The 17,985-nt window shown below is 37.3% G+C and overlaps 1 protein-coding gene across 1 annotated transcript in view; it reads right to left on the reverse strand.

The window, feature by feature from the left end:
* The window catches only part of BIRC6 (baculoviral IAP repeat containing 6), a gene marked incomplete at its 5' end in the record, with an annotated part of 189,395 nt that overhangs the window by 162,497 nt on the left and 8,913 nt on the right, over window positions 1-17,985 (reverse strand). The window contains 8 exon segments of the mRNA XM_082481945.1: window positions 452-510; window positions 2,394-2,554; window positions 2,654-2,876; window positions 4,074-4,156; window positions 5,435-5,546; window positions 7,873-8,066; window positions 8,466-8,603; window positions 11,485-11,666. Of these exon segments, the coding sequence (XP_082338071.1) occupies window positions 452-510; window positions 2,394-2,554; window positions 2,654-2,876; window positions 4,074-4,156; window positions 5,435-5,546; window positions 7,873-8,066; window positions 8,466-8,603; window positions 11,485-11,666 (1,152 nt within the window).

Raw genomic sequence — 17,985 nt, forward strand, 5'->3', positions numbered from 1 at the left:
TACTGTTCTGCTTCCGTATCAAATCTTTATTCAGGAAGAGCAATACTCTCTCAAAGCGCTTACCCACAGGGAAACAATCAAGATACAGGAACTCTCTCTGGCAATCTCCTGAATTTGAAGGGGTTTGTACAGCTGTAATTTGTTTGTGTTCTAAGTAAATTCTTTCAACTTGCTTTGTGTGTTTTATTGACAGCAAGATAAGCAATGCTTGTTGTCAAATAAGACATTTATTAACCAACTAAGTAAGATTTTCCCTTTCTCCTGCATGTAATCTCTCAACCACACAAACAGTGACTTAAATATCGGCATTGTTTTCGAGGTCAATCTTTCTTCTTTTTTCTAATACAGTGGATATAATATCCTTTGCTTTTGACAGGGCTTTTTTAAAAGCCTGAGAAGAACAATTTTTCTCCTGATCTCTAAACTATTACATGGATCAGATATAACCTACCTGTCACAGATTCCGATCTGGAATGCTCTTCACTGTCTGAATCCTCCAGTAGGTCATCACTGAAAAAAATAATGCTTGAATGACACCATGTATGCTGTAGCTGCATTCTTAATTAAATTTAAAAAAATAATTTAGTACAAAATACAATGTGCATTATAACCTGGCATTTCTTTTAGTCAGCATTGTACATCTGTTGATGTTCGTCACAGGCACTAACAATACAAAATTTTTTTTCCTCCATCATCAAACCAGTAGACCAGCTTTCCATTTGCCTCATTCTACTATCATATTCCCAACAATTCAGATATAAATGGAATTAAAATGAAAGCCACTTCTCAGGAATCTTTCCAAGAAAAACAAAACCGAACAAAACCTCTAAAAACTGATAACACTTTCTTCAAAGTTCCTCAAAATAGTCTCTGAAAGGTGGAGCTGTCAGACTGGTCTTCAATTCTACCAAGAAGATTTTGCAGCTGGTGTAGAAAGGGTGTATGAACAGTGTGCTGCTTTTAAAAACACTACCATATGAATCAGTTACACATAAAGGCAGATTCTGTTAAAAACACCTCCAAGAGAAATAGGCCCTTCAGTAGTTCTAAGGATATATCAAGATTTTACACATCTGGCTTTTCCAATATAAGAAACAATTTCCTATTACAGGCTTTTTACACACAGGAAGAACTGTAGTCTCTTTGCAGCTTCAGGTATAACTACTCACTACTGGTATAACTACTCAACAAACTGGATGCTTCCCCCTCACGCTCAACAAACAGATCCTTTTTGGCTCAATCCTGATTAACCTTCACTTCACAACCAGACAGTGACAATTCAATACTTTGATTCTCACCCAGCTTCCCCTTGAGTGGGAAAGTGATAGTAAATTTCACATAGATTAAATGAAGTGAAAGATGCCTAGTTCTTAGCAGTATGTTTCTACTGATTGTACTATTCTTTAATCAGCTCTTAAAATTGGCTTAATTCTTTAACTCTCAAGGAGTTTACAGCCCTAAAGCTACAGTAAATGTCTAGGCCCCAGCAGCTGTTAGGCCCGACACTCTGATGTTGCCCACGTTTCTACATACCCTCTTCAGAACAGCAATCTTCGTATCTGCTGTGCAGACCTGTAGGAATCACACCAAGCTTAAAACCAAAGATTTACTTTCCTGTGCATGTAGCAGTACTTTCCGTGATGCTGAAGTTTAAGAAACATTTGGAAAACTAGCAAAACTCCCCAAACACCTTTTGTCCTGAGTTTTCCAACAATTATTCACTCTTTTGTTTGAGTTTTGGTAATATGACAAAATAGTTTCCAGTAACAGACTGTAAAAAGCATAAATGAAAGAATACTGCTTTTTCTCACATGATACTTTCTAAGCACTGGCATACCCTCTAGCTTATCTAAAAGCTTGCAACAGGACTGTATAATTGCTTAGAGTCCATATACATGTGTTAAAGGTACAAAATGAAAGCAATTCCTAGCACATCCACATCATTTATTTTCAGAATGAAATACCCAGAAATTACAGAAAAGCAATCAGACAAAAGCATGTTCCAGAAGTCAGCAAGTAGCCCTTACTTTCAAAACCAGAAATGCATAATCCATAACTAAAATGAAAAGCTGTTCCAAAACTCCTATTTCTTTCTCTTTTTTCTCTGCCTCTGCAACATCAGCACAGGGCAGCAATGAGATTTGGTATCTCTCTGTTAGTGGAGTGTAAAAACTGAAACAGCAGGAATAAAATGTAACTGGCTTTAAAGATAGAAATTTAGATTATTGTTTTTGAAGTGTTGAATTGTGTACAGATACACAGTGATTAAACAAAAATTATCTCCATAAAAAAATTTTTACCAATCTTATGTTTCACAAAGCATGACTTAACTAAACAATATTTACCACTTACACAGGAGCATTTCGTATTTCTAATTTTGTGGATTGGCATACCTGTCTCCTTCTAATTTTGGTATATCTGAGCAGCTAGATGAATCTTCTAGCCATGCTAGCGTTGGTCTCCTTGAGTCAACCCCTGAGCTCTGTTCTCCTGATAACATAAGTTGCTGCACAATAGCTGGATCATATGCGTTGATCTCAAATTTTAAGTGGACCTGAGAAATAATAACAAAAAACAGAAGAGGTCTTTAGTTTAAATCAAGATTTGCTTATCAGTAGTTAGTTAATAAAAACTGGTTGTTTATATTGTATACCTTCATAAGTTTGGAAACATCCCATATGCAGATCTTTCCTCGTTTTGTTGCAGCAGCTAGAAAATGAGGGCAACTTCCAGATCCAAAGCAGGCTATTCTGTCAGTGCCATCTGTGCAGGGAAATTGTGCTGGACTTGTTGCCAGTGTGACTGAAAGAGGTACATTCTGAGTGTGCTCACCCTTGACAAATGGGCAGTTTGGGGAATGTCTCTCATGTTCAGACCTTTGCATATTAAAAACAAACATAGCAAACATTGATTTCTTACTGTGAAAAATATACACATCCTATACAAACTCAGCCCTTGAAGTGAATCTGAAACGGAACTGTTTGAACTGTATTGCAGTCAACCATACAAGAGAGTTCTGAAGTTATCAACGCAGCTTTCCCTGCTGTTTCTCAATAGCAGACTGTATCAAAGCCTTTGATTGCTTCCTGAATAGTCATATTCAAATGGAGAAATCTACACACAGCGCTGTTAATATAATTAATCCGTTTAAAAAAATAATGGTTCTATAGGCAGTAGTCCATCACGTCCTCATGAAGAAAAGCAAAGATTAAGTTCCATAGAGCGTACATCAGAATTCCAACGTTATCAGATATTATAAGTAACCTTAATAAGATGAAGCAATGTCCTAGCTCTAGTTCTACATCCACACTTACAGAAATCAAAACTGAAAACAGTCCTGAATGACACAGTGACCAAGAAGCATGAAAAAAACCTTCTAATCTTGGTATATACCTAAGGCAGAGACATGGCAAAGAGCAGTAACACTACTAAAAAATATATGGAAATTAACCAGGGAAAGGAGGAGACAAGGACTATGAAGGTAATGTATTACAAAGGAAAGTTGGCAGCAAGTCAGGAATAGGACATGTTCAAATAATGATTATAAATTACAAAATAATCAAGACAAAAATTATGTTGAGAACCCTTTTAAAATCAATATAAGGTCCTGCATTTTTGTCACTATGCACAATTTAACTGGTTCAGGAGACTAGTAACAGATCTTGCAACTTCACAGAAAAGACAAATAAGCACTGCATGGCCATTGCAGTATAAGAACTTTATGACTGTGACTAGAACACATATTTTTTTAAAGAAGATTGTGTTTACATCCCTGCAAAGAAATGTTGGTTGCCACCTTTGTCATGGAACAATTTGAAATGAAATTGCAAATCAGAACTAAGAAATAAAACCAACTACAATTTCTTTGGTTTAGTATCATACAGAAATTTGACATAGCACAGGGAATTATTTTGTGATTTGTCCCATGGAATCATACTGGAAATCCATTCTTGTCAGTGACACTCCCTACACTCACCAAAAATCCCATCGAGATAATGTTGATCTTTGTCCTCCAAAGATTTCTAACTTCTTCAGCACAAAATTAAGTCTACTCCAAACATCATTAAACTTACCAAGGTTCATCTGTAGGCTCCCAGCACACCAAACACACGCTACAGGTAAAGCACATGGCTCTGTCATCTCCTGATGAAGCAGGCTATAAAATAAAAAGAAACAGGTGAAATTTATATAGCTATATACTACAAAACCCTTTAACTGGGTGATCAAGTCCTCTCCTTCTTCTAGTGGCATAGCAAAGCACCACATCAAATATGTAAAAGGCCACAAATTACATACTACTAAGTGGCAGTATTTCACATTGGAAAAAAAAAAAAAAAATACACAACATTACTATAGAAGAGTATTAGAACTGACACCTGTGTGAGCCACTGGATAAAAATCATACAGACACAGAACTCAGCATCACTGCTAAGACTTTTCGGCCTTTAGAAAAAGTTCACAAGGTTCAAAAAATTTAGAACCTCAGCAGAATAACTATACATCTGCATGCTTGGAAAAACACAGGTTAAACAAGTATTTCCTGTTGTGCCTTCAATCGGCTGGAATATAAAGCATTCTATATCACTTCTCTGCAAAGAACAGTTGTTACTAGCTGAAGTGACAGTGGAAAAAGAATGGAAACTTCCATTCTCTTAAAATTTAGCATTTTCATAACCACATTTGAAGTCACCAGGATATGCCTGGGAATATGCAGATGCAATTCTAACATATGAACTCCCTGCATTTCTTCTCCTGAACAAGCTTAAGAAATCCTCCAAAAACTATCCACTTGCACCTACCAGGCTTTGCAGTTGACATAATCAGGCAGAGAACACTGATGCCAAATGATATGCACTGCCTAGCCATTGTTATGTAAACCCATACCATGAGTACTTCTTTTATAGTAGAAAAAACGTCAGAGAATGAAAAATGGAAATAAGCAAAAGTAGTGGAATAAAATGTGAGGTTGTATTCATTCACTAAGCTTAATAATTTAGTAATGTGATCTAGGACTGTTGTTTGTTATAATACGGTTTAAATCCCACTAGGAGAATATAGTTACTTATAAAAACGTTAGGATATTTACTGAACAATCTAACAAGAGGAAAAAGAGACTCTACATAACAATCAACTTCATCTTTATTATTGCTGTTCAACTCAGATCAATTTGATATTTAAAAGTGTTTTATATGCTGAAGTTCAGAACAGTATTTTCTGTGATCTGTACAAAAAACAAAAGCAACCTCAAGGCATGGAAAAAAACCTGAAACTTAAAAAAGAAAAGAGCTGAATGACAAACTTTTCATTATGATTTTTGTATCATTGAAGGAATCCACTAAAAAAAAAAAAAAAGGGGGGGGGGGGGAATACTTCTTTCCCTGCTCCCCAAACCTTCACCTAGGGAACAAATACTAAGAACAACTAAACCTTTTACCTGGTGATAGAACCCAGCTTGAGCCATAGGATCTGGCTGTGCCCACCTATAACCCACATGAGGCCATGAAGTGAACGTCTCCCGTCTGTTAGCTTCACTATACATCAAAGACCTAGAAAGGTGAAAAATTCTACGTTATCCAAATCTGCCACTTAGAATAAAAAAAAGTAAACTATTTATGAGATCTTTTCAATGCTTTAGTAACCATTACAAATACCACAGATAATTTTAAGTATGAGTTATAGATAACTATCATTAACAATCACAGAAAAGTTACAAAGTTCTCTCATTTGGGTGCCTAAGAGGTACATCCTCAGCAAAAGACCAAAAGCAATACAACAACCCACAGGCCCTAAAAGCAAGATTAATAAAATAAGCTTCCAATTTGGTCTAACTACAGAAAAGCATCAGATATCCAAAGCTACTCTGCATTTAGGGAAGAGCCCAATAGAACTGCTAGAGCTGGGTTTTTTAACATGACACATACTGCAAAAATTTGGGTTTATTAGTGGAACAGATATGAATATGCATATTTAAAAATACTCCAAAGTGATATTTTAGGCTTAACTGAATACATGGTACAAATCCCCCAATATTCATCGCTCACTGCATACTATAAGACTTAAAAATTATAAACTACTAAGTCACAAAATATGAACTCCTCTGCAACTCAATATCTACAGAGAAAAGAAGTTCCTCTCTTTTCCACCTTCACTCAGTGCATATCCCTTATCTGAAATTGTACATAAGAAACAACTATCAGCTTTTCTTTTTCCTTGACAGTGTATTCTCTGGTATCATCCCAAGAACCAGTGCTGAGAGACAGAAAAGTGCCTCAGTCTCAGGAGATTATTGCTGTCTTATGAGAGAATGGATATATTAAAGGTTTTCTACCAAGGATGTAAACTATTCTTGCAACATCCACATAAGGGTTGTCTTAACTTGTCATTATATAAAAAACTTGTCATTTATAAATATATAAAGGGGGAATGTCATGAGGATGGAGCCAGGCTCTTCTCAGTAGCAACCAATGACAGGACAAGGGGTAACGGATTCAAGCTGGAACACAAGAGGTTCCACTTAAATTTGAGAAGAAACTTCTTCTCAGTGAGGGTGACAGAGCACTGGAACAGGCTGCCCAGGGAGGTTGTGGAGTCTCCTTCTCTGGAGACATTCAAAACTCGCCTGGACGCCTTCCTGTGCAACCTCATCTAGGTGTTCCTGCTCCGACAGGGGGATTGGACTAGATGATCTTTTGAGGTCCCTTCCAATCCCTAGCATACTGTGATACTGTGATTATCACAGAATCACGGAATGGCAGGAGTTGGAAGGGACCTTCAGAGATCATCTGCCCCCCTGCCAATTGTACCATCTTAAAAGACAGATGTTGGAGAGCTCTAATCAAAAATCCAGTATGGTGACATACAGGTAGACCTGGAGGCTTGAGGAGGGGAAGTAAGAGATGAAATCAATTTTATTAATTTATTCGAGCTGTAAGAAATGATAATACACTTACAAAATAACATTTGTATAGAAACTTTCAAGAAGGAATTCATTTATAGCTTTAGATTTATCAGTATTCTAACTCTTTTCGGCTTCTGAAGGTTAAAATAAGGGGTTACTCACTTGTGTACACAATATCACTCAGATCAGAAAGAGATGAAGCAATAGTCTGAGGTAAAATTTTCTCTGACCCCAAACACATAGCAGGTGACTAGAGAGTTCAGAAGTAGCATATATACACTCTGCAAAACTAACAACTTCCTAAACCTCTAAAACACAAAACATGGGCATAACTCTTTTTCTTGTATGAAGGAAAAGGAATTGACTTCATGATGCAGCATAGTATGTTTGCTGTCTTTGGTAGACAAATGAGTGCTCTCTTTGCATTCAAAAGAGCCATACATAAGCTCTTAAAGCTATGCAGTTTCTGAACATCTCAACATTGCAGTCTCAGTAAGGTTTCAGTACTAGTCTGAGTAAAGCCAGTAACTTAAGTAGCTAGTCATATGCATCTAACTGTTCCACTAAAACCCATAATCGAATGTGATGAAGATTAAAGCCTAGATGAACACATCACATTAACAAGTTAGAATACCACCCAGGGACCTATATTTAGGGCTGCAATTATCACCTTTCTGAAAGTGTATTTTGAGATTAAGAGCAAAGTGAATTCAATTTGCCTGGCATTAAAGTCAGAATCCAAACAAAGCAGTCTTGTGACACCCATAAAGGTTTCTCTAGTTTAGTAGTATGTACCGTGTATTGTGCATTAAACAGTTAATAAGCAGTATGTGTAAGAGCAAGAAAGTACAGAAGAGGAATCTTTGTACAATAAGTACAGAATAGAATCTTTGGCAAATAAATTAAAGTCATCTAAGAGCTTGTTTAGATACAACTAAAGGGTCAAATTCATCACTGATTTTGTCTTCATATACCTGTCCACAGATCGACCAGGTCCCACACCAAGTTCTGGTCGTGCGCTGGGTAAGAGGTAAGACAACCTATCCATCACAGAGGATGCTACAGGTAAGGCAGCAATATTTTGATTTATCTTCTTGAGTTCATTTACAATGGCACTGGCGACAGACTTCAAAACATGATGAGGAAGGTGGAACGTAACCGTTGCCCACTAAATTAAGAAAAAAAAGTGCCTAGTTTATATTCTAAACAAAAAATAGATCACAAAAGCATCAAAAGCAAAAACACATCTCGCACCCTCTCTTGAGTTCAAGAAGTAATAAAAGAATAGACACACAAAAGCAACATGGACATAATGCAAGGAAAGTCAATAACTTCAGATTTTAAGGTCAGTTGGCTTTATCACTTGGATTTATCTGCAAGAAACTAACCTTGTTTGTTCTCTTAACAAGTGAAACTTCACACAGAGGAAACAAGGAACACATAATACATTCCATCCTCTTCAAACAAAATCCACCATGCTAAGTCAAGCATTTTGTATGCTTCAATAATGGTAGCCAAGCATTAGACTTGGGAATCCACATTAGACAGTACAGAGACAAATTCTTACCTTTGCAACTTTATGATTTGCTGCTGTTTCATGTGAGGTATTTTTTAAACCATCCTTCAGTTGTGTGATGAATAAGTCATATCCCTCTGTGCTAGAAACATCTACTTTTTCTATGCAAGCAGATAAGAGCTGTTGAGCCTAAAATGCAGATATGCAAGAGAAGTTAGCATCCACACTGAGTTACTACAGACAAGAATTATACAGGTTTCATTATATCAGCATAATTCCCATAAAAGATCCTGAGTTGAGTAAGCAGTTCCAAATTTTACTTTGTAGGTCAATCAAGGGATAAACTTCAGCAATAGTGACAGTATTATTACAAGTTCCTTCAAGCACAATATTACCAAATGTAATCAATCATATAAACCATTAAAGCAGAACATATATTAAAGCCAAAGATATTGCCCAATGCTTTCCCTTCAAGAGGATTCATCCAGCTTTAGGGACAAAAAGTGGAAGCAAGAACAAAGTCTTCATGTTTTTCTGAGTAGCTTTGTCTCTTAAAACAAGCAGATGAAAACAAGGAAACCAACGTTGCAACAAAATTTGAGATAAATTACGTACAATGCTAGTATAATGAAGCTGAAAAATGAGGCAGACAAAAAAACTAGGCTAGTTTAGAATCTAGAAATTCTTAAAACTCAGAAATAATGCATCTAGAAAAGAACACTGTAAACATCCATTTACAGACGTTTTTTCTTCCAAGTCCCATCTGTTTCTAGCTTGTCCCTCTGTCTACTAACTTCATGTCAACAGGTAAGATTTAAAGGTATGCTTTATGTGCAAAGCACAGTATTCTATATCTAGGTTAGGTGGGCTAACATCTGAAAAATGTTATATGAAATGCTTCAAGTAACAAACACAGGGAATTACTTCCCAAGGGCAACAGCCAGCCAGTCCTTTAAACAGCCACAAACTGCTCCGAACAGAATGAGCCAAATGGCCACTTGGGTTACGTCCTTGGGGGGTTCAGGGGAAGGAGGACAGAAATAAGGCAAATCAGTCACCCAGCTCAGGCCGTATCTATTTCTCAGATTTCAATAAAATGACAATTACAATTCTTGTGGCATCTCATACTTCCCAAGTCTCTTGCAGATGACAGAAGAACAACAGACAGATTGTGGAAGTTCATAAATTTAGTGTTCTACAGGAAAGCAAAAACAGCATAGAGACTGTATCGTAACTTGTCAATGCTGCTGATTAGAAATGCATAAAGATGCAATGCATTACCAGCAGATCAATCATATAAAAAGACTATTTAATTTAAGTGCAAAAAATTCACAGAAAAGTTCTAGAGACTAACAAGAAACCAAGGCTCTTGCTTGGATAAAGGTTCTTGATCTTCCTATGATGAAAGAAGTGGACTGATGTATTTGTATATGTGCTTAATAGCTACTGAAATTTTCTGAGGTCTGGGTACCTCCTCTTTAAAGTTAAAAGTAAGAACTGAAGACTGCTAATGTTTTTCCTCCCACCTCACTGATTTGGCCATGAACTCCTCAAATTTGTTCCTACTGAACTGCTTTCAGAATTTTCCAATTCTTTTCTACAAGAAGGACCTTTACAGAGAAGTGTTCTATTTTAACCTTGAAATAAGGATCTGTAAACTCTTTAGAACCAAAGAAACTTTAGCTAAAACGGACACAAACTTATGGTTTATATTGAATCACGTGATACTGCAAACCAGTGACAGCAAACGTTATGAAAGGAATGCTGACCTCTGTCAGTCTCTTCACATTCAGCCACACATACCAAAATTTTGTAGTTACCCACAAAGGGTGTAAAAATGATGCCAGTGGCAGCAAGCCTCAGGAACCTGCAAAGGTCTCTTTGGAAACCTCTATGAAGCAATATTTTATTGTTGTTACTCCTACTCAAGGCAAGTAGTTAAAAACCCCATATATAACACACATTCTTGGTTCATAATAAGCACCTATTAGTCAATACTCCAAGAGCACATAAATATTTCAAATCAATGCTCAGGATAAGTTTTTGTTGGTGGTGCACCATTCAATATAAATTTATTTCCCACAGACACAGGGAAGTGGGACATGCTCTTTTCTCAGGGCGCTTTAAAGATTCATAATCTGGATCTCGTAGTCCAGTTTTGGGGGTTTTTTTTGACTGTAAGCACTATTCTAAAAATTACTATTGGCAGATGCTCTATGCTTTTCCCAAACAAAGAATTAATCTCGCTTGTAACTAAACTGTTGTACAGATTTACTTCTCAGGTCTTACTTCATGACCACTACAAAGGTGAAAGCTACTTTCCTCATCACCAAGTGCCTCAGAATAGAAGCAATTGTTATCTATCTTGTACTACCAACATTTGAAAACAAGAACATACATGCTACCTCACCTAATAAATGCTATGTTAGCTGAAGGTAAACCAATGCAACAAAATCCTAAGCATTACACTCTAAGCAAAAACTTATACATTGGATTCCCTTAAAGTGATACTAAATACTTGGTTATACTGTCTCAAACCACAAGGAATCACACTACAGCTGTGATAGTCCAAACATGAAAGGGAAGCCAGATTTGTAGTGAGAAAAAGTCTTTCATTAGGCCAACTGACCTAGCTAGAAAAGTTAGATTCCAGCATTAATTCTTCACATATAGCAACACCATATTAGCTGATCTGAATTGTCTTTTTTCCCCTGAAAGCCTAAAACAAAACAAAAAAATATCAAGGATGCCTAGCAGCCCAGACCCACTTCTAGACGTGCATATAGATTCCATACATAAGCACTGACAAAGCTCTGGAAATGAGTCCTTATTTCTGGACACTAAAAAGTTCTTGTGTCTGAAATAATGTGCTCTTCATGAGGCAATCTCTTATTTGTTTGAGATATGGGTAACTGCAAAAAGCTATTGCCCTATGACAGCTAATAACTAAGAAAGTTTTCCATTATGTGCTGTTAATATCGCACTAGAAACTCAGGGTCAAACGTCCGGTTTCAGTATTTCTGACAGAATTATTTACATACCCTTTTTTTTTTTTCTCTCCACATCTTACCTCTGTAACCGGCAATTCAAGCTGAACCACATCATCTTGTTTTGAAACAGGCGTTTGCAGAGCTGTGTCTAACAGTAAGATGCCATTGAGATCTTTCCTACATCCTACTGCATAATCGTCCACAAAAATCACTTTATCCACAGCAGAAATATACTGACACTTCACTCGTCCACCTGGTTTAGCTATAAAGGAAAAGACAAAAAGCAAGATCCAATTAGAAAACAGTTTTTATAAAAGAATTTTAATATCTGTTCTGGAAAGTAATGTAACACTTCAGGAAAATCTTTACTTCTTGAGATGATAAAAAAACTAGCATTTTAGCTGCTGCAACTTCCACCAAACTTTTATATGTTCTACGTTAAAAGCCAAACAACCAAAATCTATACATCACATCAAAAACTACAACAATTTTATTCCTATAATGGAAGTCATCATTCAAGTCCCGCTCCTACCAGAAGGCCTAAACTAGTGGTTTTGAGCCTAATGTAGATGCCTGATGTACTTGATGTTAGGTGACAATCAATAATAAGAATTAAATTGTACAAATCAGCATGAAAACTAAGACAGAATTGCTAAACTATACCATTAAGGCAAATTAACACCATTTCATCAAGCAAAATAATACTCAAACTTTGGAAAACCAAGCACAGCATTTAACATGTGCCAATGCTACACATGTTCCTTGAGACACTAAGGTAGCTTATTTCTGCTCAACACTGCACACTTGAAGTCACTAACAGGTTAGAGAAGTTTGCTGGGGGTGGAGAAAGACTGTCAGCAGATAAATAAGGAAAGGCTGTGACAATGGATATTATCCCCAGGAATGTTCAACATAACTTGACATTATTATGTGCCTATGGATTGTAAAACTAAATCCACGTAATATGCTATCTGCGTAGAAGGCAAATCGCTTTAATTCACGGAAAGTGTAAGTTGCTACTACAGAAGCAGAGTGTATATATATGGACACATTGTCCAAAGGGCAAAGCCGAAATGGCTGGATCATCAACATAGATCTCTTCTTGTTGCACAGGAACAGGAGTTTCATTGAATTTTGCATTAATCTAGTCCCGTCCCTTTTCTCCTCTTTCCTCAGACACTGATACTGGTTCTATTATGAATAATTAAAAATCACCATTTAGGTAGCTGGCATACAGATAAAGTATCCAGATAAAGACAGCTACACAAATTTGTCATCTTCACACTTAGATATAGTTAAATGGCAAATAAAACTTCTACAAATATAGGGCACATCAATCCGATCACATTGCATTTGTGGTATCCTCTCTTGAAAAGTCAGGTCAAGAATAGTTGTCAGCTGCCCTTCTCACCAAAATTTTGGAAACAATGACTCATATACTCTCAAAATATAGGACATGTGCCTTTGCCTGCATGAAGTATACTGCAATTGTAATCATTGCTATAACAGTCAGAAACACTTCAAGAGCACTGAAATCACTTGATATTTGAGAAGTTGTTAGTCCTAGCTCAACAAAAAAGGGTCCTCTGAATGGCAAATCAACTAGGTTCAAATTGTACTTTTGCCATTACATTGGAACTCCTCACACGAGAATTTCTACAGACAACACAGCTGCAGGCAAGGAAGTAAGTCATTTTACAGAAAAATAATGGTTTTGACAAAAATTCAAAAACATCTTCTAAAGTATTAGTATCAACAATGTACTGGAAACTACTAAGTAAATAAACTGAAAGGTATCTGATGCCCTTAACTAGAAACTCCAGTAGTTCACATGGTGTTTGCAGTCTACTCAGTGTGATCCAAGTGATGGATCACTACAGGACACTTTCTTTAACGCATCACTTCTCTCCTCCTCCTTCCCAGAGAAAATGGGAAAAGCAGCTAACCTTTTCTGGCACTACCAATACCATGAATGCTTTATTTTGCACTTTCCTTATTTCTTGTCAAGCACAGGGATATGCTCATGTCCTATGACTAGGAGTTCAGCAGACTGTAGGAGCCCTAGCCTTTGTGGCTTTCCAGGCTAGGCCATTCTTATTTTATCATTTCTGCTGTGAAGTTAGTGAAATCTCATGTCTAAACCACAAAATGGCTGACAAATATCCTCTGTGTAATTAGTCCCAATTTTTAGAAGCCAATGAAGGTTACTAATGAGGTAGATAACATTCCTATTCAATATAATATTTCTGCTCTATTAAGAAACAAAACAAGAAGTTGTAACTACAGCACAAGGAATATATTGCCTAACAGCTGTGATTCTCACTGTGCTGGCACATATTCTGGTTGGTTACATTGGTGAAAGACTTTCACTAAACTATCTCTAGAAAGTTATTTACAATTGATGGTTGTTATTTTACTCCAAGCACATAAAACCAAAACAAGCTCCCTTAGCCTAAGCAAATGGAACTTTGACGAAATGATTCCATCATTATTTAGTGTCATTCCAAAACCCCAGGAAACACATTCTACAACTGACAACTTTACCATTTGAATAGCCCCTGAACTGGTGACAAGCTACTTTGCAAACTTAGGAGTTTAATTTTGAAGTTCAGAAAACACATTTCAAGATGGTCCTACTACTAGTCACAAACTATACCATAGTTCACATACAGCTGGCCATATGATTAAAACAGTAGGTTGAGAACCAGGAAACTAAAGAATTTAGAAGTCACCACTATAGAAGAAGGCAGCACCGCAGAAGAAATGCCTACAAAAGTTTAATCATCCTCAAAGCACTGGCAGAAGGGTCCTTTCTAACTCAGGATCAACATTTTACAATATGCCAAAGGACTCCAACCAATATCCTTTGACAAATCTACTGGTGGCACTACAACATTATGTCCGGCCTGTCCAGCCTGGCTAAGTTCACTGGCAATAACAGTGATCTGCATCTTCACAAATCACAGTTCAAAAGTTTCACATAAACTCACTAAATGACTTAAGCCACATCATCAAAACCCAATTGTTATTCTCATTTTAGCCCTCATTCCTTCAGCTGTGATTTATTTTGGGTGGTAGAAGCGGAAACAGTCATTCAAAGTTTTATACAATTTTGCTTTTCAGTCTTGGCACAAGTGCATCATAGCTTCCCCCAACATATCCGGCTTATCTGTCTAGGATTCAAAAAAACCCAACTCACAAAGTCATTAAGCCTTTTGTCAGTTCCTATAAGGAAACCTGGCAGGCTGCTAGCATGCTATAAGTGCAAGCCCAATACTATATTACTTTATGGTATGTCATCTATAACAACCTTACAACTACAAACCTGAAAACTTAGAACAAAACCAAATAAACATTAGATTGCAGAAATGAAGAATTTGAGAAAAGGAGCATCCCCCCTCCACCTCCTTTGTTTCGAACAATATAGAACAGCGATCAGCAATTTCCTGTGATCAAAATCTGACCTACAAAAAAATATTACAGAAAACAAACTTGTTTGGAGAACACGTAATACTCTAAGCAGCATCTATGGTGACCCCTTGTCTGCAGGCATTAAGATGAACCAAACTAATCAGAGAATTAGCCATGTGTTTCAAGAAACAGAAGAATGAAAAAGCTTGTCTCCATTTCTCTGCTACAGATAGCTTTAGCCTCAAAGCTTTATAACTTAAGAGAAAATGGCTGTCACCAGAAGATGCATGGCCACCATCATGAAGAGATGTAGGTTAATGTTGATAGCAACACTTTTGATTTTTTCTAATATTGAAAAAAGAGTTAATTAACCTTGAAAATTGCTAGCAAGGAATGGCACTAAAACATATCATGAAGTCAGTAATTCTCTTGACAAGAAGCTCCCAATGCACAGTATGCAAAAAAAAAAACCAGTTTCTAAATTACAGTAAACTAACACATTTATCTGCAGCTATAAAATGACAGTGGTAAACACATGCATCATAGCGCTAATTCCATAATGCTAAGATCCAAGACAAATCAACTATCTAAAGGAGAGTGAAAAAGGGAAAGACTCGGGTTGGAAAAAAAAAAAACAACAACAAAATGTTTTAATGAAATATTAACAATAAAAAGAAAGGATAATAATATTAATAAGAAAATAATGAATTATACACAAATATATACAAAACCAATATCGAGCTCCCAGGATGCGGATCATGTCACCAGCCACCACTAGGACTGGACTCAGCAGCAGATGGGAACTGGATTCAAGAACTGGATTAAGGAACACATGGACTGGGATCAAAGACAGAAGAACGGACAAGAGTCCTCCGCGGACGCCAGCCATTGAAGAAGGAGGGTTGACCCTTTTAATCCCTCAGCTTTATAGTGTGCATGATGCACATGAGATGAAATATCCCGTTGGTCAGTTTGGGGTCACCTGTCCCGTCAGCTCCTCCCTGCAGGTAGGACCGCTCTACTCTCTTCCACTTTTGATCCTCAAAGGCGGTACATAAAGTTAGCTGACCTTGAGTGTTACAGGAGTAAGTATAAGCAAGAGCCTCTCTGCATACCATTCCTTGGTATTGACTCTAAACATAAGACCTAATCACTGCTCAAAGCAGACACTGTCTGAAAAACATATCATTAATTTCAGAGAGTGCAGTCAGTTAGAAGAGACTTAACTGAAACATAAAATGACTGAAAACGAAAATTGGTTTTGTTCTACCTGAAACCAGGACAGATGGCTAAGGCACGGCCAAACCATGCCATGACTGCTCATCATTACTCAATTTACCAGTTATAGGTGCTCTCTTGTTACTCCTCTTCTCCTCACCCACATCTTCAGTACCAACTTCAGCAGTGAAGTTTTATCTTCTAGATCCAGGCCCAGCTGCTTACTTGCTCTAAACATTACCTCAGCAAAGCACTCTGCTCCCACCATGAAGACACTCCATTGGTCCCTCTTTTCCCCAAAAGCATTCTCAGACTCAAGGAAAGGATGGAAAGGAATCTATTGGATGAATACAAGTTCAAGTTGCTATTTTAGACGAATTATGTAGATGGGCTTAAACCAGCTATACGCAAGCAACATTCTCTCTTTTAGATTTCACTACATACACACACCTCCATCTGCCACATCACCTGGAAGAGAAGTCCAAAGTGACTAAATAAAGTAAAAACACGTTCAGAGTTGAAACAGGAAAGAAAACTGAGAACGTTCTCCAAACAGCAAAAACGCTAAATGAGGCGGAAATACCGAGCTTAACATCACAAAGTGCCTTCAAACTCCCTTATTTGCCAAAACTGGATTTAGATAATCGAGAACAAGACGTGATCTACAATTTATCTTTTCCTTTAGCAACAAACAGGACAGAATTGTTTCAGCATCAGTTTCGTTATATGACAGCTGGTTTTAATAACCCTTATTAGAGTAGGAAGATGTGTTATCTGGGCCAAAGCATTGGAGACTGCCACATGAATATTAACTAGATGTGTCTGATCAAGCAACTACTAACAGAAGCTAACATTAACACTTAAAAGGTTTCAGAACATAAACAAAAACCCACTGAGATCAAGGCAGTTCCCATCTCACTAGCTTTGCAGGTCCTCTTCCACTCTACAGACTTAAACCGAGACTGAATCAGCAGGAAGACACTGGTAAGCTCTTTGTGCCCACGCTCTTTATTTTGTTTCAGATCTCCATGTATCCAGCATTACTGCCGCCTTGTATGCTGCACAGAACGCAACTGCTCACAGACCTTTATACCATTATCCCCAAGAACAAATTATGAAAGATTTCACAAGTTATTCTACAATCCTTCCCGCAAACTTAGGTAAATTGTGAAAAATTAAGTCCCTACAATTCTGCAAACACCTCACAGAGGACATTTTCTTCAAAAATTTTCTTCAAAATTTTTCTTAAAGTGAAAACTATGATTAAAAATTTTCAGGAAAGTTGTCTTTCACAAATTGCAGACAGGCGGATTACACAGCATCCATCCAGAACCAGAGACGGGCAAGGCATACTTCACAGCTCAGTAGCAGGAAGCTCCCGTTCTTTAAAAGCAATTCCCATCGCAGCATTTCAGAACAAAGAACCTTTGCCAGACAAAATTTCACCACCAGTTCCTCTTTTTGTCACTAAAGTGGCTAGAGCATCTGAGTTCACCCATTATGTATCCTGCAGTCTCTGTAACCAGAGAAAAAATCTCCATATGGCACTCTTTAACTCCAAGACTGTGTGGCAGGAAATGTTAAAACATTCCCCTACCCCAAGCCCAAAGACTGTCCAGAGATTCCAAAATATCAAGCTGGGAAAAGCAGCAAGTTCTCAAAAGCAGACGGGTGGGCTACAAGGCAGGTGAAAAACTGGCTAGACTGTCATGAGCAAAATTAGTAGTTAATGATTCAACACCTACCTGACAGCCAGTTATGAGGGGCATTCAGCAAAGCTTGATATGGTTTACTGTCTTCATCAATAGCCTGGATGATGGAACACACTGTGCCTTTAGCAAGATTGTGGATGACAACAAATGGGAGGCGACCAAGGGCAACTGATCCATTAAATAGCAGGGGTGCCTTTTTAAGGATCTCAAAAAGCCAGAGAAATGGGTTGACACAAACCT

This window comes from Vanellus vanellus (assembly GCF_965231255.1).
Source record: "Vanellus vanellus genome assembly, chromosome: 3".
In the NCBI taxonomy this organism is placed as follows: Eukaryota; Metazoa; Chordata; class Aves; order Charadriiformes; family Charadriidae; genus Vanellus; species Vanellus vanellus.